Source organism: Saccopteryx bilineata, chromosome 5 (assembly GCF_036850765.1).
Source record: "Saccopteryx bilineata isolate mSacBil1 chromosome 5, mSacBil1_pri_phased_curated, whole genome shotgun sequence".
NCBI lineage: Eukaryota > Metazoa > Chordata > Mammalia > Chiroptera > Emballonuridae > Saccopteryx > Saccopteryx bilineata.
In genome coordinates, this window is record NC_089494.1 from 2,359,458 (window position 1) to 2,383,657 (window position 24,200).

The 24,200-nt window shown below is 58.7% G+C and overlaps 1 protein-coding gene and 1 long non-coding RNA gene across 3 annotated transcripts; one reads left to right on the top strand and one right to left on the bottom strand.

The window, feature by feature from the left end:
* ASB1 (ankyrin repeat and SOCS box containing 1) lies at positions 1 to 18,916 on the bottom strand. 2 transcript variants are annotated; one of them, XM_066279027.1, is made up of 5 exons: positions 18,576 to 18,914; positions 16,380 to 16,521; positions 12,356 to 12,658; positions 4,481 to 4,866; positions 1 to 3,361 (listed from the first exon to the last, which is right to left on the bottom strand). In XM_066279027.1, the coding sequence occupies exons 1-5, from the start codon at positions 18,622 to 18,624 to the stop codon at positions 3,234 to 3,236; spliced, it is 1,008 nt and encodes a 335-aa protein (XP_066135124.1). In that variant the 5' UTR covers positions 18,625 to 18,914; the 3' UTR covers positions 1 to 3,233. The 2 variants fall into 2 exon arrangements, 1 of the variants encoding a protein (XP_066135124.1); XR_010731858.1 differs by having other exon boundaries at positions 3,223 to 3,361; positions 4,481 to 4,931; positions 18,576 to 18,916.
* Positions 18,917 to 18,948: 32 nt separating this feature from the next.
* On the top strand, positions 18,949 to 20,529 carry LOC136337598 (uncharacterized). Its single transcript, XR_010731859.1, has 2 exons — positions 18,949 to 19,915; positions 20,303 to 20,529. It is a non-coding gene; the product is annotated as an uncharacterized lncRNA (long non-coding RNA).
* The last annotated feature ends 3,671 nt before the right edge of the window (positions 20,530 to 24,200 follow it).

The window sequence follows — 24,200 nt, forward strand, 5'->3', positions numbered from 1 at the left end:
CAGGGGGTGAAAGCATTTATTAAAGTCACGACAGCACAGCGAAGATGCCCGCCGTCCCACGGCACTTCTGAAAGCTCGGAACCGGGCACAGCACAAGCACAGTGGTCACGGTCACGGGCCAGACACACACTCAGCGCAAAGCCTGGGCACGCCGAGCTCTGGGGTGGTCTGTCCTCAGCGTGTGTCCGGCACACGGGCCCCAGGCACCTCCCACGCCCACGCCCACGGCACACGGGAGCGGAGGAGCCATGCACACCGCCGGCAGAGGGCACCGCGGGCCAGTACAGTGGCGCAGGGGCGTTTACACGCGAAGCGCAGGTCCCTAAATACCACGCAGACCCAGTCTATGCGCTTTCATACACGACTTGGTGGGGACCCACAGTCAAAGCAACCGAGAAGGAGAGGACCCCCACGCACTCCAGACGCTGAGCAGCACACTCTGAAGCCACGGCCGACGGCCCTCTACACCCCCCTCCCCCACCCGGTCACCTGCCTGGAGTGCACAGGTCACTGCACTTCAAACCTGCGTGTCCCCCCCCGGGATTCTCCTGGGACACGGTCCCACAAACACCTATGCAATGCGTGTCAGTTATTCCGTGCCACACCACGGCGTCAGGTGAGGGGTGGGGAAGGAAGGGAGGCCTTAGAGACCCAGGGAAAGAGAGTCCGTGCAGCCGAGGAGGCCCCTCCAGGAGGGAGAGCCCAGCAGGCGGGGAAGCCAGGTCACACAGGGCAGGCACTGAATGCCTCACAGGGGCCTGGGAGACTGGGGCAGAAGCCCACAGCCTTAGTGCCGGAAGACCCACCGACCGCCCGAGAGCCGTCTGGGAGCCACAGGCCCCGGGCCCCGAGCTCAGGTCAGCCAGCATTCGACGGCCAGCAGGTGCCATGTCACAGTGGAGACAGTCAGGACCCGCCTGGCACTGCACTGGGGGACATCAGGCCCCTCCCCCTGGGTCCCTGTGCCGCTCACTCTCTGGGGAAGGCCCCGGGCTGGCCAGGTAGCTGGCCCAGCAAGTCCAGCCGCGTCCCCTTGCCAGGTGGGACATGGGTGTCCAGGGCTCAGAAACGTGACTTTACAGGGTGCTCTGAAGGGAAGTTATGTTTCCTATTCTGCATCCTATCCTCATCAACAAAAGGAAAGGGAGCTTTAGCAAAGGGTCGCTCAGAACAAGGGACCGTGAGCAGCTGCCTACCCACTCTGCCTTCAGGTTCACGTTCAGCAGCTCTGACGCTTCCGGCTCGGCTGGACCTCAAAGACGCTGGGACTCGGACACAGAAGCAGTGAACGCTGGCTGACCCGAAGGAGCGGGGAGGCCTCCACAAGGGACAGCGGAGGCCTAGGCCCGCACGTGCGGGTCCCGGGGTGGGCAGCCCTCCCAGGTGTGCCCCAGGGCGGGCTGGGGCGGCTCTGTCCTCAGCAGGCCCGAGTGTGCTCCGCGTCACAGCAGGACAGCAGGGCTCCCCCGGGGGAACCAGAGCCCCACGCACAGGCAGCAGGACAGGGCCAGGAACGGGGAAAGTTCACAAAATGGACGAGCACCCGCTCCTGAAACGCCTCTCCCAGCCCACCAGGAAGGGACGCGCCTCTCCTCGCCCACCTCCAATGGCAGGAAGCCCACCCAGGGTGGCTGTCATCACCAGGCCTCTGCTCTCTCGGAAGACTTTCCTCACCAGCATGACCGGCCCGGGCTCGGAATGCCCCCAGCCAGCCCGGCTCCCGGGCCCTCTGGAGCAGCACACAGGCCGAGCTCAGGCGCCCGCTGGGAACAACGGGAAGCCCGTGCCGACCGCTGTCTGCCTCTGAACCACTGATGGCCCCTCAGACGCCCCGTGCTCACCCAGGGCAGCCCGGCTCTCCGCACACAGCCGTCCGCGACGCGTGAGGCCTTCCCGGTGTGCTAAAACACGAAGCTCATTCACACTTAAATAAACCCACGTCACTGGTTCAATGGTTACAAGTTCTATTTCTCTCAGTCCAGAAAATCGAACACAGGTTGGACATCTGCCCATCTCTAAACACTGTGAAGGTCAAAACTTCCCTGGATCCACATGATGGGCCTGAGGCCTCCAATCAACAGATGTGGTTTCCCTGGAAACAGCAGCACCTGCAGTGGCAGCCACTGGCCACCGCTGTCCAGGGAGCCCCGCCCACAGCCCCAGACATCAGGTGGAACCCGCTGGCCTCTCTCACCTACCACCCCGCCCCCCCGAGCCAGGGGACGACCTGACCGCCCGGTGCTCTACCTGCTCAGGTTCTGGGAGCCACTTCCAGGACCTCGGGTCCAGAAAGGAGCAGAGCAATCAACCAACCACCAGATGTTCTGTCCACTGGGCACTGCGACCAACAGCTGGACGCACCAGAGGACGCGTGGCCCCGCTCTGGCGTGTGCAGGGACCAGACGACACACACACTGAGGGCCCTCCAGGGAGCTGGCAGTGAAGGCTGCAGGGCAGGCCTCAGTCCAGCCAGGCAGCCCCTGCTGGTGAGTTCGGCGTGGGCTTCCTCACGGCACCCAGGGCCTGCAGCTCCCCAGAGCAGACGGCAGAGAACTCGGGGGGCCGTCGGCAGGAGGTCAAGCAGTCAGGTCCCAGAACAGGTCCAGCCAGGGACCTTAGGGCGTTACCTCTCTTGACTGTGAACAGGTGCAGTATGACTGAGATGCCACAGCCCACCCACGTGGCCAGGAAGACAGTGTGACTCCCCCACAGGAGGGAACACGGACTGGCAAGGAAGGGGTGTGAGTGACAACCGGCACACTCAGCCCCGGGAACCAGGGAGACGAGCACATCCATGAGCTGTATTTCTATTCTGCACGTTCTTACCAAAAACTCCCCTTTTCATTTGGTATCAGGAGGGGATCAAACAATTAAATGGAGAAGTAAAGACAATCTGAAGCACAGGTTTAGAAAGTGCTGGGAGCCCGCCCCGGGGGACGCTCGCCGCCCCCAGCTCAGCCGCAGCCCACAGCCCACACTGCAGGCCCACTGCTCACACAGCTGTGAAAACCTCCAACACCCCGAGAAGGACACAGACAGTGTCGCCTGAGCCTCTCGGCGGACAGCGACCAAAGGCTGTCCGAGGCCCAGCGCCTGAGATGGGAGCACCGTCCACGGGGACACGGCTGTCGACGAGACGGTCCCCGGACGTGCGGTTCACGGGGCGAGAAGCAGGTCCGAGTTCACCGCGGATCTCCATCTGCCGCCCGGCCGGCCGCTGCCGCTCCTGACCTCTACTCGTACAGCAGGAAGCTCTTCACGGGGTCTGGCAGCGGCAGCGAGGGAATCAGGTGCAGGCGGTGTTTGCCGAGAGCTCTTCTCACAGCCACACGGCACAGGCTCAGCAACGCCCTGGGGACACCTGGACACACGGGAAGAGGGGCAGAGACAGAGGAGGTGAGATCAGTTCTCTCCCAGCTCTGAGGACCGAAGGCTGGCTGTGATTGACAGGCAGACCGGTACAGCTGCTCGCTAACAACTTCCCAATTTTAGAGCAAGGAGAGCGAGCCTTCCGTCAGCAGAAAGGGTGAGATCCTCGCTGCCCGGGCACCTGCTCACTGTGACAGCACTTCTGTGCCGGGTTTAAGTCCCCAAACACAGACGTGGGGGCTGCCCGCTGGGAGCCCCCACAGGTGGGAACAACTGCCCCCACCCTCTGTCAGCCTCTGCCCTTGGTCAGTCCCAGAAGCCCCACACTGGTCGGGGACAACTGGGCTGAACTGCACGTGAGGACAGCAGGCTGAGAGTTCTGCTCCTGGGCACCAGGCATGGACACAGGCAGTGAAGCCCTCTCAGCACGGCCCCACCTGACCGTGAGCCAAGCCTTCTGGGGGAGCCCCAAAGGCACGTGTCACTGACTGCTCCAGGGACCTCCAACAGCCAAACACACCGAAGCTCTGACAGGGCGAGGGTAGCGGTCAGCTCAGACGCCAAGCTCAGGCAGCGATGGGGCCGGGCATGGGCGGGACACGGGGCAGAGCAGCCTGCACAGGACATTCAAGACCATCCCGAGTCCCCGAGAGCCGCTGACAGGGCCCAGCCTCGGCCACCGCAGGCCCTCAGGCCATCAATACAGGAACTCATCAGCAAAATCTATGCGTAAATCATCCAACTGTGGGCTCACTCTAAAAGAAATCAGATTGAGTACACAACCCTCAACCAGAGAAAGGAAGGTGGGGACCCTAGAACACAGGCATTTAAACCCCGGAGGAGTGAGGGAAGTCTGGGCCGCAGAGCAGAGCAGCAGAGAGAATGTCATGGTAGGAGCTTGGAGAACATGTGCCCTTACAGATCTCCTGCTATCAACGGCTGGTACACAGGAATTTCCAAGAGAAGACCCGTTCGGAAGACCAGTCTGGGAAATTCCTGGCCCTAACTAAGAGTCTGCTCAGATATGTAGTCAGAGGGTGCTTTGTCTTACAACATGATTCATCAAGTGACCCAAACAGCCTGCAAGTCGGGGCTGCACCCGGCCACTTACTTCTGGCCTCTCTGAAGACCTGCAGCGCCTCCGGGTCCACCTTCCTCCTGCCTCTGGTCTCCGGGCCCAAGGACTCCCACTTCACCAGGTTCAGGTTGGCTCCAAAGTCGATGAGCAGGCTCACGAAGGCCGCCTCACAGCCGTGACGCAGGACGGCGTCCATGACACAGCCGGGGGAGCCCCGGCAGAAGCCCTGGGTGTTGACAGGCCCGTTGCAGTTGAAGTCGGGGTTCGCCCCCGCCTGGAGCAGCAGCTTGAAGCACTGGAGGTTGTGGTAGGCGGCACTGATGTACAAGGGGCAGACCACCAGGGACGTGAGGCGGCGTGAGAAGAGGGGCCGGACATCAGGGACCACGTGGTGGCTGATGTCCACGTCAGCCCCGTACCTGCAGGGCGGACACGGGGACAGTCGGGGACCACGTGGTGGCTGATGTCCACGTCAGCCCCGTACCTGCAGGGCGGACACGGGGACAGTCGGGGACCACGTGGTGGTTGATGTCCACGTCAGCCCCGTACCTGCAGGGCGGACACGGGGACAGTCGGGGACCACATGGTGGCTGATGTCCACGTCAGCCCCGTACCTGCAGGGCAGACACGGGGACAGTCGGGGACCAGGTGGCTGATGTCCACGTCAGCCCCGTACCTGCAGGGCAGACACGGGGACAGTCGGGGATCACGTGGTGGCTGATGTCCACGTCAGCCCCGTACCTGCAGGGCAGACACGGGACAGTCAGAGCTCGCAGGAGACCGACACGTCCCCCGGCCCCACCGCACGCCGAGAGATGGCCTGAATCCCGTGACCACAGGGGCCACAGCTGCAAGTCTTACTACTTCCCCCAAGTAAGCAGCAGCTAAGAACCTGTAACCCACTCACAGAGTCCGTAAGGGAGTTCCTTCAAATCTCTAAGATCTGGCAATCCCACAGCTACTTAAACTATTAAAAGAAAGAAAGCTTCAATTTAACTTATGAGATCACCAAAACAATAATTCCAAAACCTGGCAAAGGCCACACCAAAAAGAAAAACTACCGAACAATTTCATTTGTAGGTATTAACTTAGCCTTCAATAAAATGTTAGCAAAGAGAATCCAAAAACATTAAGGAAGCAATCTACTTTCAGCCGGGTGGCTCAGTGGGTTAGAGCGTCATCCTGACACGCCAAGGTTGCAGGTTTGATCCTCGGTCAGGGCACAGACAAGAATCAATCAATGAATGCATAAATAAGCGGAACAACAAATCGATGTTTCTTTCTCTCTACCTCCCCAACCCTGTTCCTCTCTTTTCAAAATCAATCAATAAATTTTAAAAATTTTTTAAAAAGAAAGCAATATACCATGACCTCATGGAAGTTATTTCAAGAATGCAAGGGTAGTTCCAACATTAGAAACTCTATTAACATAATACATCATATTCAAAAAACTAAGGGGAAAATCATGATTATTTCTATAGATGCAGAAAAGGGGCATATGATAAAACTCATCCTTTATGCATGTTTAAAAATACTCAATAAAATAGTAGTGCTACATATTTTCTTCCCACAATAAAAACATTCCCTCAGCCCAGAAGACCGCGTCTTACCTAACGGGAAACACAGGGCCCTCCCGCTAAAGCCAGGAGCAACACGCACCTCCCTTCTGGCCCACTATTTTCAAAGGCATTTTAAATAAAGGTGTTGGTGCAATTAGACAAGACAAAAAGTTAGCCGATTCAGATTGGAAAAGAAGAGGTAGAGGTAAAACTTCCTATTTTCAGAAGACATGACTATGTCTGGAAAGCCCTAATTGATGAATTAAAATACAACAAGCAAGCAAGGAGAGATTTATTCAAGTGGCAAGTTGTAAAACCAACAGCCTTTATACACACAAACAAAAACAAGCTCAAAGATGACATGGGATGGACCCCACTTAGGGTAGCAAAGTAAATTTGAAAGTGAGACGGCCAAGCATAAACCTAACAAATCCCACGAGGGAAGTGTCCAAATTCCACGAGGAAAACTGTGAATACAGCTGACCCTGAAGGTGGGTTTGCACCGCATGGGTTCACCGCATGGGTGGACGGTCTTCCATACACAGCTGGCTCTCTGCAGCCCCGGGGTTCCATCCACAGAGTCAACCAACTGCGGTTTGGAAACCGTGCTTTGATCCGTGGGGGGCACCGTGGTTGAGAGGGCTGCCCACCTGCGCTGTTCTATCCCGTTTTATATAAGGAACTTCAGCATCCGCCAATTCTGGTACCTGTGGGGCCCTGGGACCAACCCTGGGGACACTGAGGGGCGACTCTAATTAAGTTTTGGAGGATTCAAAAGTGACACTCGGATTTCAGACTGCACAGGGGCCTACGCCCCCCTTGGTTCACGACCCCATGCTGTTCAAGGGTCAACTGTACTGTGATGTATAGACTTGACTTTAAACCATGTAAATATACAGGGTGGGCAAAAGTCAGTTTACAGTTACAGTACAAACAAATAATACATCTAATAAATAATACAAGAACAAGCTGTTTCACTCACAACTGAAAACCAACTTTGGCCACAAATGTTGTAAAATACATTAATTAAAGTGCAGTCCCTAAAATTTGAAAGCAGAAACACTTTAACCCAAATGTGCATCCAGTTGGTGCCACCAGATACACTACTGTCCCGAAGAGCCAGGCTGCTCAGACATCAGCTCGCCCTGGCAGGACCTGGGCACACTCCCGAGGTCCCTGAGCACATCCGGTGGCTGTCGGGCGCCCTCCTCCACTCGCCCCCTGCGACAGCGTGGGCAGTGAGGACACAAGCCCCCCACGGGGCAGGGTGGGTGGGTGGGTGTGCGCTCATCTCTGAACACTTATGGTTTTCCGGGCCCCACAGGGGCTGGCCCTTGTCACTGCACTCAGGGACACTTTCTATCAGGCATCTGGACTTTTCCAAAGGAAACAAGCAGCTGCCTGTTAGGGCTACTTTAGTGTCCCACAGCGGGAGGGGACCGCTCGGCACGTCAGTGGCAGAGGGAAGGGGTGCCCACTAAGGAGGCGCTGGCCCGGGGTGGGAAGAGGCGTGTGTGGGAGTGGCTGGTGGCAACAGGAGGCCGGCTATGTACGGAGGATTGCAAAATAAGTCAACATGGTGAGGACAGAGAAACCAGACGTGTCCCTGCTGGAGAAGAACAAGTCTGGAAGAGGAAGGAGGGCCGGGGAAGCTGCCCGGCCTGGAGGCAGCAGGGCACTCGTGACTGTGGAGACATGAACTCGGGAGTGGGGGAGAAGCGGGCTCCGTCCCGGGGGCAGGGCTGACGCCGAAATGCCCACAGCAAGAGCGCGCCTGCCTCCTGTCTGTCTCGGTGTCTAACACGCTCTCCACTGCAGAACACCGGCTCTCCCCGGAGCAGCGGCCGGCTCCAGGGCCAGGCGGAAAGTGCAAGCTGAGCCCGGAACACCTTGTCACGCGGGGTGCGGCCCCGGTCCAAGAACACGGGGGTGCGTCAGAAGACATGGGCGCCGCTTGATGGGCTCCCAGGAGCCAGGCCTGAGACAATTTGAGCATCAAAAAAAATTAAGAATATAATTAAATAACTCAGGGGAATGCAGGAAACCAGGAGCCTAACATAGATAAGTGAGTACATTAGAGACCCGACGAGGAGCAGGAGATGTGCAGAGTTGCCAAGGCCCCGTCCACAGAAGTCAGTGATCACAGAACCGGAGGGCACTGGCAGATGCCACACGAACCCCTGAGGGCCGCGCACTTCAGCGTGAACAGGGACGGAGTGCCGTGGGAGGTGCCCGCAGCCCCGACTCCAATCCAGGAGAGCAGAGGGCCAGGCCTGTGAGGCCTCCCAGGCACTGTCATCCAGGTCCCATCTGCAGCAGGAAATGGGTCTGCAGGCGGACGGGCCACGGGGCGGAGGGCACAGCACCGTTCTCCAGGCCTTCCCAGAAACGGCTGGCCCGCAGCCGGCCGGCACCCGCGATTTGTCCAGCGTCCCCGCGGAACCCTCACTGCCCTGCCCATCTCGGGCAGCTCAGGCCTGCAGGGACCTTGCTCAGGACCATCAGCCTCCCCGCTGACGCCACCGTGTGGCCCCGTCAGGCACTACAAGTGCAACACCGCCACCCTCCAAGACATCCCAGGTGGGACGAGGGAATCGGTACTTCATGTCACACGTTCAACCGCTGAAGAAAGGAGAACTAGACGCCAAGCGCTGACCTTTTCCCCTCACACTCAGGGGTTTGTCTTCAAATATGCCTATAATTTGGGGCAATATGACAGCGTGGTATTGGCCGAGCTGTGGGAAACAGCCCCACATCCACTCATAAAAATACGCTGGATGAGATCCAGTTCATTTTAATCCTGAGTATTTTCCAAAACTCCCTGGCTGCTTTTAATATCACTGGCAAGGAACCCGGGACAACTCAGTAAATCAATATAACTCCTGCACAGAGAGGAATACCTCTCCTTACCATTGTATAAAACACACCAGCAACAGGATCACGGGAATACGTATGTAACAAAGCGGGGGTTTGTGTGCAGAGGGCGAGCCAGCGCCACGCGGCGGGGGCAGCCCAGCCTGTGAGGGGCAGGGCGGCCGCGTGTGCTCGGGCGTGTTCTCCGTCCCAGAACTGACCACGTCACTCACTCCCCGGTCCAGGTCCAGGTCGGTCACCTGACCGTCTAGCACAGCGGTAGCCAACCCGGTCCCTACCGCCCACTAGGGGGCATTCCAGCTTTCATGGTGGGCGGTAGCAGAGCAACCCAAGTATAAATAAAAGGGTAGATTTAACTACAGTAAGTTGTTTTATAAAGATTTATTCTGCCAAACTTAGCGAAAATCCGACATAAAGTACTTGGTAAGTAATTATTATTATATGCTTTACCTTGCTGTAACTCTGCTTTATAAATTTTATAAAGTAAAGTTACTTCCCTACTTTATAAATCACCATGACTGTGGAACCAGTGGGCAGTTAGAAAATGTTACAACTAACAGAGATACAGAAGTGGGCGGTAGGTATAAAAAGGTTGGCTACCCCTGGTCTAGCATATACAGAACTTGTCAACAGGGATCCGTGTTCTCGGGCCTCCGTGTAAAGGTGTCCCATGCTCCCGGGGGGTGAGGGGGACATGGTGTCTTCACAACCTTCCTCCAGGAGAGCCCAGCGTGTGCACCTCGCCAAGTCAGGCCACACTCAATGCAAAGCAGTTGTGCATCACGATCTGTCTGCAACGCCCAGAGGGGTTTCTGGGGCCCAGACGAAGTCTCATCAGTTGATCCTACTCTAAAGCATTTCCAAGTGAACGACTCACACTCTCCAAGATGTCAGACTGCGGGGCTCAGATTATCGGGCCAGAAATCCCTGAAGGGAGAACGGGTCCCACAGCTCCGTGGCCTCCGCTGTGGCAGCCCCATCACCGTCTACCTTTCCAAAGCCAGGTCCACAGCCAGTTCGTGCATCAAACTTCTTGACGGAACAAATGCATTCTCAGTACCTAATTCCCAAACTGTGTTCTGTGCTGAGCAAGGGGAAGGCCAGGTCCCTGCTCCTCCACCCGCCGGCTACCACCTGTGACAGCGGAACCCCCGCCGAGCCCCTCCACACGAGAGCCGGCACCCGAGCAGCACTGTCTGTCTGACCAGCAGGCACTGCCCCCCGAGCAGGGCGGGCAGAGGGCATCTCTGGTAAAAAGCTGTCGCTGGAGACATGGGAGATGGAAATGCAATCTAGTTCAAATAAGGGGAAAAGGTTAATCATCAGTACAATCAAAGTAAGACCACAAACCATCCAGAAGACTAGAAAGGGAAAAGAAAGCATCGATGAGGAAACAGAGATATAAAATAAAGGGAGGCCCTAGCTAGCTGGCTCAGTGGTAGAGCATCAGCCTGGTGTGTGGAAGTCCCGGGTTCAATTCCCGGCCAGGGCACACAGGAGAAGCGCCCATCTGCTTCTCCACCCCTCCCCCTCTCCTCTCTCTCTCTCTCTCTCTCTCTCCTCTCCTCCTGCAGCCATGGTTCGTTTAGAGCAAGCTGACAGCAGGCGCTGAGGACAGCTCCATGGCCTCTGCCTCAGGTGCCAGAATGGCTCCAGCCACAACAGAGCAACGCCCCAGATGGGCAGAGCATCGCCCCCTGGTGGACTTGCCAGGTGGATCCCGGTCTGGGCACATGCGGGAGTCTGTCTGACTGCCTCCACCTCCCCTTCTATCACTAAAAAAAATAAAGTAAAATAAAAGGGAGAGTTGAGAACAAAGATAGTAGACACAGACCCAATGGCAGCTACCGCCCTGTTAACTGTACTAAAAACAAAGAATCCAGACAGTCAGATCATAAAGATGAGCACCAAAGAATTACACCCAGGGAGATGAAAGCTGACAGCTAGAGAGCTATCTAAACAAGCCTTCAGTGAAACCAACAGATTTTTCATTTAAAAAAACACAAAAAACCTTTTGTTTTGATACTGAGCATAATCAATAAGCAAGAACTTTCATGAGCTCAATTAGCATCAAAACACAGGAAGCAAAAAGTGCTAGAAGCACAAGTCACCAGAGACCACAGACCAGCAGATCCAATGGCTAAAAATGCAAAAATAAGAGAAAGGAACTCCGAGTAACAGAACTACGGCCACAAGCACCGCGCAGACGGACTCCTGCGGTCACAGACTTTATTACAAGCACCCACAACAATGCAGTTTGACATTAACAAAAAAAGTTTTTAACTCAAAGAATCCCTAAAATAGCAATTAGATGGATGACCTGCGGTGGCGAAGTGGGTAAAAGCATCGACCTGGAACACTGAGGTCGCCAGTTCGAAACCCTGGGCTTGCCTGGTCAAGGCACATATGGGAGTTGATGCTTCCTGCTCCTCCCTCCCTTCTCTCTCTGTCTCTTCTCTCTCTAAAAAAATAAATAAATAAAATCTAAAAGTAAATAAATAAAAAATAATAGCCTGACCAGGCGGTGGCGCAGTGGATAGAGCGTCAGACTGGGATGCACAGGACCCAGGTTCGAGACCCCGAGGTCGCCAGCTTGAGAGTGGACTCATCTGGTTTGAGCAAAAGCTCACCACCTTGAGCCCAAGGTCACTGGCTCGAGCAAGGGGTTACTCGGTCTGCTGAAGGCCCGCGGTCAAGGCACATGTGAGAAAGCAATCAGTGAACAACTAAGGTGTTGCAGCGCGCAATGAAAAACTAATGATTGATGCTTCTCATCTCTCTCTATCCCTGTCTATCCCTCTCTCTGACTCACTCTCTGTCTCTGTAAAAAATAAATTAAAAAAAGAAATTAGATGGTCCATACAATGTGAGCAGAACACAGCAAAGTGAGATAAAACTTTCTCCTCCCCAACTGTAAGAGCAGGAAGCAATCAACTTCAGCTCTGCCTGCCGCATCTTCCACCACTGTAAGAGCAAGGAAGCAATCAACTTCAGCTCTGCCTGCCGCATCTTCCACAACTGAAAGAGCAAGGAAGCAATCCACTTCAGCTCTACCTGCCGCATCTAAAGATGAGGGAAAAGCTTAGTGGGGATAGCCAAAGCTACAGGCAAAGGTAAATTAATAACCTTGAATATTTCTATTATCAGTTAGGAAAAACTGAGTGATCATTCAACTTAAAAGGTATGGAAAAAATAAAAAAACAGAAAATAGATAAAATAGCAATCAGTCAAAAAACAAGGAACTTATGAAGCTAAGAAATAGCTCTTCAAAAAGATGAACAAAACAGACAAATCCTCTAACAAGTTGAATGAGAGAGAGAGAGAGAGAGAGAGACAGAGAGAAGAAAAAGAGGCCAATGCAGAAAACAGGGAATGCGGCGGTGGCCGCAGGAACCGGCGGACGTGCACGAGCCCCGTGGCAGCACTGCCCCGCCTTGGCCCCCCGAGGCCACGGGGGCCGCCGGGCACTGCCTACCTGATGAGGGCCTTCAGGATGTCGGCCCTGCCCACGCGAGAGGCGTGGTAGACGGGCGTGCTGCGATGGTGCCGGCTTCCGTTGGGGTCAGCGCCGGCTTCGAGGAGGATCTGGGCGCTTTCGAGGTGCCCGTTGACCACGGCCACGTACAGGGCCGTCTGTCCCTTCACATCCACCAGGTCCACCTCGGCCCCCTTCCGGATGAGGAAGTCCACGCAGTTCCCGTGGCCTGCGGTGGCCGCGATGCGCAGCGGCGTGCAGGGGAGCCAGCCGCAGCACCAGACCGACTTCTCGTTGATGCGGCTGAGAGAGAGAGAACACAGCGGGAGCCGGGGGTGAGGGCGGCACGGGGACCCCAAGCGGCCGCTCTGTCCCCCTCGTGGGGCCGTGACACCGAGTGGAGGCAAGGGCCTCAAACGGCCACCCCTGGCTTCGGCCATACTTGCCCGTGTTCACAGCTGGGCCCGAGCCCGGGGCAGGACCGCAGTCAGAGCCCCGTGCCCGGCACCGGGACGAAGCCCTCTGCGGCTCCCCCGAGGGGAGGGCTGCCCAGGGAGGCCGGGCGCCAGGGAGGGCCGCCCCTCGCTGGGACCCTGGGTCAGGACCGCAGCCCCTCGTCACCACCTCCGGCCTGGGGAGTCCTGCAGCTGGACCACGCTCGGGGCCTCGGTATCTCCCCGGGGACGAGGTGACCACTGTGGTCCTTCTCAGCTGACACAGCACAAGTAACGGCCGCAGGAGCCACCAAGGCCATCCCGGCCCTACACTCCTGGCCAGCAGAGGGACACTGTCCAGACCAGGCCAGGCTCTCACTGAAGTGACACTCAGGCCAGGACTCCCTGTCGAGGAAGGCCATGGCCATACAGCCTGCTGGCCCACCAAGTCAGCAGCTAAGGCACAGGGCACGACAGGTGCCCACAGCAGCTCTGAGCCAAGCAGGGAATCCAGACCACGGAAGCAATGACCCAGAAACATGCAGTGGGCCGAGGGTTCCTCCACCAGCTGGGAACTAGCTTCCACTGGCCAAGGAGGCCCAGGACGGACACTCCAAGGACTCCTTATCGAAGAAATACACAGCAACAAAGTGATACCGTCAGAAACAGAAGCGGCACTGCACCCGAGTGTGAAGAGAGAAAGTGCTTGGAAAAGCACTATGAACATCCTTGGTTTAAGACCTAGCTGAACTCTATTTCGTTCTGCTGCTTTTATTCTGTTACAAAGGTAAGGTTTTCTTTGGGCTTGAGTCATTCACATTAAATACCCGTGTGTAACCCATCTGATGTCTTTGTGTGACAATCCTCTGTGGACACCTAGAGCTTTCTGTAAACACTGGCATCTGTTCTAACGGAATGAGGCGAGACCTCACAGGGAAGAGCGGGCAGGACCCCTGGTCCTGGGAACCGCCCACACAGGTGGCTCTGGGCGGAATGAGGCGAGACCTCACAGGGAAGAGCGGGCAGGACCCCTGGTCCTGGGAACCGCCCACACAGGTGGCTCTGGGCGGAATGAGGCGAGACCTCACAGGGAAGAGCGGGCAGGACCCCTGGTCCTGGGAACCGCCCACACAGGTGGCTCTGGGCGGAATGAGGCGAGACCTCACAGGGAAGAGCGGGCAGGACCCCTGGTCCTGGGAACTGCCCACACAGGTGGCTCTGGGTTCGAATCCACACGCAGGCACCACTCTCACTCCCCGCCACCCCGGCCCTGAAGGGGAAACAGAGGCACGGAACAAGCACGGAGGACTTCTGGCTGCGGAGTCTCAAATCTAGTCAGGACTCCAGTCTTGGGCACACAGCCATCAGAGAGCAACCCAGAGAGGGGTCTCAGCCCCCCTGGGTGTCCCGAGGGGGGAGAAGGGGCAGCAGGACTCCGCCGCTGGAAGGCAGGCCCTGAGCCACGCTGGACAGACTGGCTTGAGCCGCACTGGAGAGACTGGGACGAGCTGTGCTGGACAAACTGGCAGGATGGGCAGGGCACCATCAACAAAGCGGGCCAGAAACCAAGCACCCAACATATGCCGGGTGATGAGACAGCTATCCCCAGGCCCAGGAGGCAGAGGACTGAGGACCCGAGAAGCCAGAGAGGAGGACACCAGGACCAATGTCATATATGGTGCCCCAGGGGGTCTGGGCCCCCAGGGGACACCCAGGAGAAAACAACACAGAAGGAGGATTTGCATACACAGCTTCAGAGAAAGAGCCAGGAGAGATTTTCAAAGGGGTGGCCACCACCACTGAGGTGGGGAGGGTTTTTCTGTGTCCTCTAAAACTGGCAAGCAGCAGGCTCTGCCCCTGACCCGCAGGGGCCCGAGCACGGGGCAGCCTGGGCAGCGATGCCCACCTGCAGTAGCTCTGCTCCTGACCCACAGGGGCCCGAGCACGGGGCAGCCAGGCAGCGATGCCCACCTGCGGTAGCTCTGCCCCTGACCCGCAGGGGCCCGAGCACAGGGCAGCGATGCCCACCTGCAGTAGCTCTGCCCCTGACCCGCAGGGGCCCGAGCACGGGGCAGCCGGGCAGCGATGCCCACCTGCGGTAGCTCTGCCCCTGACCCGCAGGGGCCCGAGCACGGGGCAGCCGGGCAGCGATGCCCATCTGCGGTAGCTCTACCCCTGACCCGCAGGAGCCCGAGGCAGCACAGGGCAGCGATGCCCACCTGCGGTAGCTCTCCTCCTGACCCGCAGGGGCCCGAGCAGAGGGCAGCACAGGGCAGCGATGCCCACCTGCGGTAGCTCTGCCCCTGACCTGCAGGGGCCCGAGCACGGGGCAGCCGGGCAGCGATGCCCACCTGCGGTAGCTCTCCTCCTGACCTGCAGGGGCCCGAGCACGGGGCAGCCGGGCAGCGATGCCCACCTGCGGTAGCTCTACCCCTGACCTGCAGGGGCCCGAGCACGGGGCAGCCGGGCAGCGATGCCCACCTGCGGTAGCTCTCCTCCTGACCCGCAGGGGCCCGAGTAGGGGGCAGCCGGGCAGCGATGCCCACCTGCGGTAGCTCTCCTCCTGACCCGCAGGGGCCCGAGCACGGGGCAGCCGGGCAGCGATGCCCACCTGCGGTAGCTCTCCTCCTGACCCGCAGGGGCCCGAGCACGGGGCAGCCGGGCAGCGATGCCCACCTGCGGTAGCTCTACCCCTGACCTGCAGGGGCCCGAGCACGGGGCAGCCGGGCAGCGATGCCCACCTGCGGTAGCTCTCCTCCTGACCTGCAGGGGCCCGAGCACGGGGCAGCCGGGCAGCGATGCCCACCTGCGGTAGCTCTACCCCTGACCCGCAGGAGCCCGAGCACGGGGCAGCCGGGCAGCGATGCCCACCTGCGGTAGCTCTACCCCTGACCCGCAGGAGCCCGAGGCAGCACAGGGCAGCGATGCCCACCTGCGGTAGCTCTGCCCCTGACCCGTAGGGGCCCAAGCACAGGGCAGCACAGGGCAGCGATGCCCACCTGCGGTAGCTCTGCCCCTGACCCGCAGGGGCCCGAGCACAGGGCAGCACAGGGCAGCGATGCCCACCTGCGGTAGCTCTCCTCCTGACCCGCAGGGGCCCGAGCAGAGGGCAGCACAGGGCAGCGATGCCCACCTGCGGTAGCTCTGCCCCTGACCTGCAGGGGCCCGAGCACAGGGCAGCCGGGCAGCGATGCCCACCTGCGGTAGCTCTCCTCCTGACCTGCAGGGGCCCGAGCACGGGGCAGCCGGGCAGCGATGCCCACCTGCGGTAGCTCTACCCCTGACCTGCAGGGGCCCGAGCACGGGGCAGCCGGGCAGCGATGCCCACCTGCGGTAGCTCTCCTCCTGACCCGCAGGGGCCCGAGCACGGGGCAGCCGGGCAGCGATGCCCACCTGCGGTAGCTCTACCCCTGACCTGCAGGGGCCCGAGCACGGGGCAGCCGGGCAGCGATGCCCACCTGCGGTAGCTCTACCCCTGACCCGCAGGGGCCCGAGCACGGGGCAGCCGGGCAGCGATGCCCACCTGCGGTAGCTCTCCTCCTGACCCGCAGGGGCCCGAGCACAGGGCAGCACAGGGCAGCGATGCCCACCTGCGGTAGCTCTCCTCCTGCAGCAGGCTCCTCAGGGTCTGCAGGTCGCCCACGTAGGCGGCGTCGTGGAGCCTCGTGTCCTCGCAGTGCTCCAGCGGATGGTCACAGAACTGCTCCCTCAGCCACTCCTTCAGATTAGGACCTGCACTGAAGAGAGGGGCTCCTGTCAGCTCCGGAAATCTCGCCCACACCAACCATAAGGGGCACCGTCCACAGTGACCCCTTCCTCTCAAGAACAAATCCCTCCCACGCTTCAGAAACACAGAACACCGAAAAATACAGACTTTCCCTTAATAAAAGTGGCACATTCCTGATACCCAACCTGACAAGAATAATGTTGGGATGGGAGAGGGTGAGCCAGAACTACTTAACAGAGAAGGTCCCAAATAAAACAAGACTTTTGTAAACAATTACACAGACGGGCAGAAGAGGACGACTCTGCCTGCCTGCATTCTCATGCCCGCCGTGCCAGCGCGTGACCACGCACAGTGGTAAAGCGCACCCTCCACAGTCTGACCCTTTCCAGTGACGTTGCTTTTTATATTCAAGTCAAATCTCCTTTGAGTACCTTCTGTATACAAGCCTCGATCTTAGCACCGTGGGGGTAACGAGCTTCCCTGCCTGCCCTCCAGGATCGATGGGCCACTGGCAGAGGTAAGACACAAGGCCACAGGATGCTGGGTGGGCACCAAGAGGTCACAAACACATGGGCCACTCAGACCTGGAGATCAACAGGCAGGCACCAGGGACCCTGCTGGGGCTGCCACTCAGTCCCCCTTTCGTTGTTCTCTACTCTGGTCACCCCGTGGTTTCACCCCATAAAGTAGGAGTGGGTAAGACTCAGAACACGCAGGGTGAAAACTAACAGGTGAGTGGGAGCCATGAACGCCTGCCAAGTTCTCTTCCAGGCCTCTCTTTGCTGGCCTCATTTCAACCGGCCACCTGGCCCAGCTCAAGGCAGCCTCGGGATGGCTTCAAGTTTACGTTTCTCTGATCAGCTTCTCCGGTGACAACACAATCACCCCACACAGCACTTAAGTGTTACCTAGAAATCTCGGTGGCCCCTCCACTGCCAGGCCTGCCATTCACTACCTAACAAAACGCTACTGCACGGAGAGACACCCTGTATGTAGGGCAGTGCCAGCCTTTCCTCCACAAGACCCCTCTCTGGACTGGGAAGCAGCTGTCAGTACTCTATTTTCAATGAACAGCTCCCATTCCATCCCTCACTCTCACAGGAGATGACACCCCAGACGCCAAGGTTCCGGCTGTGTCTGGGGTCGAAGTCAAGACCAACCAAAGCCCAGGACGGAATGGGCTCTGTCTGACATGTCCTTGTTCACTGAGATGTCCCAGCTCCAGCAAGGTCCAGCTAATACTGGGTCCCCCATGAACGTTTGCTGGGTGGATGGATGGATGGATGGATGGAGACAGGGAGGGAGGCAGGCAGAGAGAGATGAATGGTTGCCAAGTGCTACTGGCACCAGTCTCCAAGTCAACATTAGACCTTACATTATGGCACATGTGAGAGTAGGAGTAATGAGCTTCTAGTTTATTACTCAGGACTGACGAATAAGCTCCTTGGAAGGGGGGGGGGGGGTGTCTCTCCAAAGACACACATGAGCAGGTCAAGTCAGAGCACAGAGCAGCAGTCGGTACACAGGGCAAGATTAGACAACAGGCAGGCAGGGGATCCCGCCACAGGTAACTGGGAACCTGTCCTCAACACCCGCAAACGACCCAGTCCCTGCAAATGCACACTTGCGTCGTAGGACTATTTCAAGGGGGGGAGACCCTAACTCCGATGGCTATTTGGGGCGGTGGGCGTGAGCCTTTTCCTCTGCCTAAACCAAAGTGTGCCGGCGCTGCCTCCTCCGCTGGTGGGGCTAGGGCCCCGGGCACGCTGTGTCACCGACAGCTCGCCGCTGTCGCGGTCCGTGGGTGGCACGGTGGAGACTAGGCTCCGCCCGCCCGAGGGGCTGGCTCTGGGGGCTTTCCTGACCTCAGGCCCATGTCCTACGTTTATGTTTGGGGTCCCCACGGGTTGGCAGTTAAAAAGGCAAGGTCCCCAGGAAAGGCAGCCCGGCGCGAGGGCAGCGGCACCGCGAGGCCGGGCAGCGGGGACGGCGGTGGCCCGGCGCCCCGCACGGCCCCGGACGGAGACGCGAGCCCTGGCCCCGCCGCCACGCACGTTACCTGCGGGCCCCGGGCCGACCCGCCCGTTGGGGCCGCCGCCCTCCGCCATGGGCGCTCCGACCTCCGGCCGGTGCGCGGCCCCGACCCGCCGACCCGACCCGAGCGGGCCGGGCCGACCGGAACCAGCGCGCCCGCGACCACTTCCGGCCCCGCGGGCAGGTGGATCGCGTCGGAGTAGCGACTTCCGGCGAGCACGCCCCTCCCGCACGGACTTCCGGAGCCCCGCGCGGGTCCCGCGTCGCTCCCCGACCGGAGGGCGAGCGAGCACCGACGCCGGCCGCGCCGGCCGCCCCGCAAAACTGGGCCTTCGCGGCCGGAGACACGGAGGACTCTGGGAAAAACACGCTCCCTGGGGGCGGAGCCTAAGGGGCAAGCTCTGGGAACTTCGATTGGTCGGGCCTGTCCCCGCCCCCAGAGAGGGGCGTGGCCCGGCCTGGAGGGTGTGGGCGGGGCCGCGGGAGGGTCGGGAGGCCGGGCTGGAGACGGACATCCAAGCTGGTCCCCCCGGGATTACTGGTGGGAGGAGGCCTGCACCCGGCGGCCCCGCGCTCAGCCGTGGGCTCGTGGGTGCAAAGGCGCAGGACTCCCAGCTCTGCCCCGCAGCAGCCTTTACCGGAGGGTCACCGCAGCGCTGGGTATTCACGTGGTATTCGATGAAGGCGGCCCCAGATTCCTTCCACGAGCTGCTGTCAAACCGTGTGTCCGAGTTGGTGTCTAAGCACGGGTTCCCTGGGCTCCCTCCCTGATCACCACCCGGTCAGAGAGAAGACTTGGTGCAAGAGGGCCTCAGCGAGTGACCAGGGAGGACGCGCGGGGATAGGTGAAGAGGGTTCTGGGTTTGAGAGCTGAGGTGCGAGAGACAGTGGGGGGACCGATGAGGGCGAGGCCGGAGCCCCCCAACAACTGTGCGTGTGACCCGCTGACCCTGTTGGAGCAGGCTGGAGTAAGGGAAGCCGCAAAGACAGGAACTGGTGGTGTCCCCCGTGCTGGCACTGGCCCAGACGCCCTGGGTGGCACCACCTGCGCTGCAGACCTGCAGGGTGTTTGTAGGGGGAAGGTGGGTTCACGCAGCGCTGTGAGGGCTTGATAACAGCAGAGAACACCCTTGGCACTAGGGCTGGGGTGACGCCTATGGAGCTGCCCTGCAGGGAACCAGGGAAGCTCAGCCCACGGGCCCCCACCAGATCCGCAGAAACAAACAACGGGATCCGCTTTAAAAACAGGAGCCTGGAAACAACCCAAGCGTCCATCCGAGGATGACTGGACAAAGTGTGGTCTGCCGGTAGTATGGAACGGTGTTCAGCCTTGGAAAGGAAGGACATTCTGACACAGGCTACAACGTGGGTGAACCTTAAGGACATTATGCTGAGTGAAATAAGCCAGTCACAAAAAAAGGACAAATACTACATGATTCCACTCATGTGAGGTCCTGCCGTGATCGAATTCATAGAGACAAGAAGTAGGGGAGTGGGGGGCCAGGATGGGACAGGGTGCAGGGGGTGGGGGAGAGTGAGGAGTTGTTTAGCAGAGTTTCAGGGCAGGAAGATGATCACGTTCTGGAACTATACACTTTAAAAAGGTTAAGAAGGGGCCCTGGCCGGTTGGCTCAGTGGTAGAGCATCGGCCTGGAGTGCAGGAGTCCCAGGTTCGATTCCCGGCCAGGGCACACAGGAGAAGTGCCCATCTGCTTCTCCACCCCTCCCTCTCTGTCTCTTCCCCTCCCACAGCCGAGACTCCATTGGAGCAAAAAGATGGCCCGAGTGCTGGGGATGGCTCCATGGCCTCTGCCCCAGGCGCTAGACTGGCTCTGGTTGCAACAGAGCATCGCCCCGGATGGGCAGAGCATCGCCGGTGGATCCCGGTCAGGCGTATGCGAGAGTCTGTCTGACTGCCTCCCTGTTTCCAGCTTCAGAAAAATACAAAATAAATAAATAAATAAATAAAAATAAATAAAAAGGTTAAGAAGGTCGAGTTTATTATGTGTATGTTACCACAATACAAAAAAGGCAGCCTGGTCCCACCCCACCCCCTACCTCAGAGGTCCTGAGGCACTTGGTCTAGTGGCACCAGGTTGAGAGCCCCACCCTCACCGGCTTCAGCTGCACTGCCCTGTGTGTATTAATAGTTGGCACCTTTGCTTTGAGGGGTTAAGTGGCCTGAGCAGAGGTCACCGTGCCTGCGTCTGCTTCTGATATTGCCACAGGACCCTGTCTCTTGGAAAAGGAACTGAAACTCCAGTGGGTATATGACATCCCCACTCCTCCTTCTATGTGCCTGCTGAGCTCAGGGCAGTGCTCTCAACACTAGCAGGTGCTGGAAGTGGCATTACTCTCACCGCTTTGTGCAGGACCCTGGAGTCAAGAGGCTGACATGGAACTCAAACCCTGGATGGTCCAGCCCTGCAGCCCCTCTCCTCAAACCTCACCTTCTATCCAGGGTCCCACTTCTGGGCCCTTTAAGCTCAAAACACCCACCAGCAAAGGATGGCCCAGTGAATGCTACAGAGGGAATGTGTTCTGATCACATGACCTACAGCCAACCTGTGTCAGCCCATTGCCTGACCTGTGGTGGCGCAGTGGATAAAGCGTTAACCTGGAAACGCTGAGGTTGCTGGTTCAAACCCTGGGCTTGCCTGGTCAAGGCACATATATGGGAGTTGATGCTTCCTGCTCCTCCCCTCTTCTCTCTCTCTCTCTCCCCTCTCTATAATGAATAAATAAAATCTTAAAAAAACACACACACAATAAAACTGTTATTAAAAAAAAAAAAAGAATGTGCCCAGGCTGCCACGGCACCGGCCCTGGACAGATGCAGGTGGAATGCCACCTCAGGCAAAGTGGGGGCTGTCTCTGCCCCCCTCCAACTCCCAGCAGCAGCCTCACATTTGCCCATAACCCCCCATCCCTTCCACAAACACACCCCTCAAATCCTGTTGCCATCTGACAGTTCAGGTCTCTCATCTGTGTCCCCAAAATAAAACTCCCAGCGTCCCCTGATGACACCCGTCCTGGGAGTCTAACTAGCCCAGTCTTTCTGGAGCATCGCTTGGCATAAAATGTTCATAATTAGAAGTTCCTCTCCTAAGCATTTATTTTTAAGGAGAGCATCAGATGTGTGAGAGATTTAACTACAGTGATAATGATTAAACATATTTTATTTTTTAGTGTACAACTATCGTTTCCTGGCTCAGGAGGTCTGGGGAGGGTCCAGGACCCCCCATGTTAGCCAGTCACTAGTCCCACCTGGTTTGCTCCCCGATGCAGGGAGCTAGGGGCTCTTCTGCAAGCACCACAGGTGTGCAGGGCGGCTGAAAGCCTGAGACTCGCTGCTGCTGCTGGTGGGGACGCTGGCCCCGGAGTGTGGGGTGCCAGTGCTGCCGGCAGCTGGACCCCGGTGCCCACTCTAGGAAGAGGGCACCAGATGGCCACCCTGCAGGGCGGGAAACAGCTATCGTGGTCCACGGCCCCAGTGGGCCGGCATTTGGGGCAGCTCCTCCCAGGAGACCTAGTGCCTCCCTCCTCTTTTGGGGATGTCTTTTGCCGGCCCCCAATCCTGCTCCTCTTCTGCCCTTGGCCCCCAAGGAGGGAGCACGGGCATTCTTCAGGTTTACGCAGGGGAGGCCACGAATCAAGGTCAGCCCGCCCTCTGGGCTTTGCCCCGGAAACACTCTGACCAGCCCTGCCCTGCCGACCAGCCTCCCTCAGACCCTCCGGCAGGAAGCTGGTGTCAGGGAGGTGACTGCCCTAGAGAGAAGCAGTCAGGACCCCAGAGCCACGTCCTCCCAGCCTAGGGACCTGGTAAGGAGCAACTCCTCCAGGCCTCAGTCTCCCTTCTGCAAAACAGAACTAACGCCACCTGCCTTACAGGGCGATTGAGAAGATGCAAAATCCCATAGGAGATGCCACCCACTTTCCGGTGGGAGAGAGCCTCAGAACAAAATGAGCATCAGTACCATGGCTGCTAATGCCCAGAACAGCAAGAAACTAGACAGGGACCAGCCCCACCTCCTCCCACACCCGTCTCTGGGAGGGAAACCGCCTCCCTTCGCTGCCCCCACAGGGAGGGAGGCAGGAACCAAGACCGGAGCAGTGAGCAGTCCGTGTGGCCCAAGAAGCCTCCCACGCACTGCACAGCAGGCCAGAGCCCACTGAGGGCGTTGTGGACCCCTGAGCCTGCTGACCTGCTGGGCTGCCGAGGACAGCCTGGCATGCGGGTGCCCTCTGCGTACCTACTGTGTGCAGTGACTGTGGGTGGGGTGGGTATTCGGAAGCAGAAGGGGGCGGTGCCTGACCCGGCGTCCACAGGAGCCCCGCCTCACGGCAGACCCGGCAGAGTCTCTCGGAGAACGACTCCCCACCCAGGGAGTTCTAGAACGCAGGAATCCCAATTTTAAAACCTGAGTGAGGCCCTGGCTCCGTGGCTCAGTGGATAAAGCCTCGTAGCGGCACACAGAGGTCATGGGTTCGAACCCCGGTTAGGGCACGTAGGAGAAACGAGTTCACAACTAAATGACACTAAGCGAGTTGATACTTCTCTCTGTGTCTCTGTCTCTCTCTCTGTCTCCGTCTCGCTCGCTCTCTCAAATCAATGGAAACAGTAAAAATAAAGAACGGAGTGGGTGTGGACCCTGCCCCACCACTCGGGATAGGTCCCACCGCCCTGTCTCCCTCGTCGCCAGGTGACATTTCCCTGCCAGTTGACCCAGTCTCCGTCACTTGGGCTGACCACTCCCAAACGACCCTGAACTCCCGTGTCCCTTAGCTCCGCTTGGGTCCTGTACAAAGACACGCAGGCTCCAGCCTCCCCCACCCCTGCAGCTCCCCAAACCCCCGTCTAGAGCCCAGCGCCTGCACACGCCAGGCCCCTTGACTGCAGCACCCCGGCCCCCAGATGGCAGCTTGGCAGATCCTCCCCCAGCCCCTCCCCGCCAGCCCCCACCTCGGCCCGCCCCGCCCCGCCCCTCCCCGCCAGCCCCACCCACCGGGTCTCTAGCCTGACTGCCTGGGGCTGTCCTATCTACCCTGACAGATGAGTCTGTTCCTGGAGAGCTACCTCTGGTCACACAGATATTTTGATTCTCGTGCCAAAGTAGCCAGGGCTTATCGTTGAACCAATGGATCGAGTCACTCAGCGCTCTCTTGTCCAGACACTGTGCCTGGTCCAGGGCCCGGGGGGGGGGGGGGAGGCTATGGTCCCCAAACAGATAGGTCTGCTTCCTAACCGCTGGAACCTCATGTGGGAGAGGGGCTTTCGCTGATGTGAGTGAGGGTCTCAGTCATCCTCTCCCTTCTTCCCTGCTGATCTCTCCTTGCCTCTGTCTTTGTCTCTCGCCGTTTCCCCGAACTCGGCTCTTTCTCTATGTCTCGTCATCAGCACGCCGTCTTTCTGTCTGTCACGGTTCACCAGTGTCTCCTCTGCCTGTCCCTGGGCGTCACCCGCCCCTCTGCAGATGGACCTCCTTGGCCCTGCCTGTGACAGGCCATCAGTCCCACTGAGTCGGAGACCGCAGCCTGACCCGCCGTGACCATCAGCTCAGACACCCACCCGCCTCCACCACGAGTCTCTCTGTTCATGTTCTGGGGACAGAGCCCCAGCCAGGTGGTTGGCTGAGGTCAGGCTCCTCTG

Coding starts and splice junctions, on each gene's coding strand:
- ASB1 (XM_066279027.1), bottom strand. CDS start 18,624: ATGGCGGAGGGCGGCGGCCCCAACGGGCGGGTCGGCCCGGGGCCCGCA. Junction 16,522..18,575: donor GGTCGGCCCGGGGCCCGCAG/GTAACGTGCGTG, acceptor TCTTCAGTGCAG/GTCCTAATCTGAAGGAGTGG. Junction 4,867..12,355: donor ATCCTGAAGGCCCTCATCAG/GTAGGCAGTGCC, acceptor TCCGCCCTGCAG/GTACGGGGCTGACGTGGACA.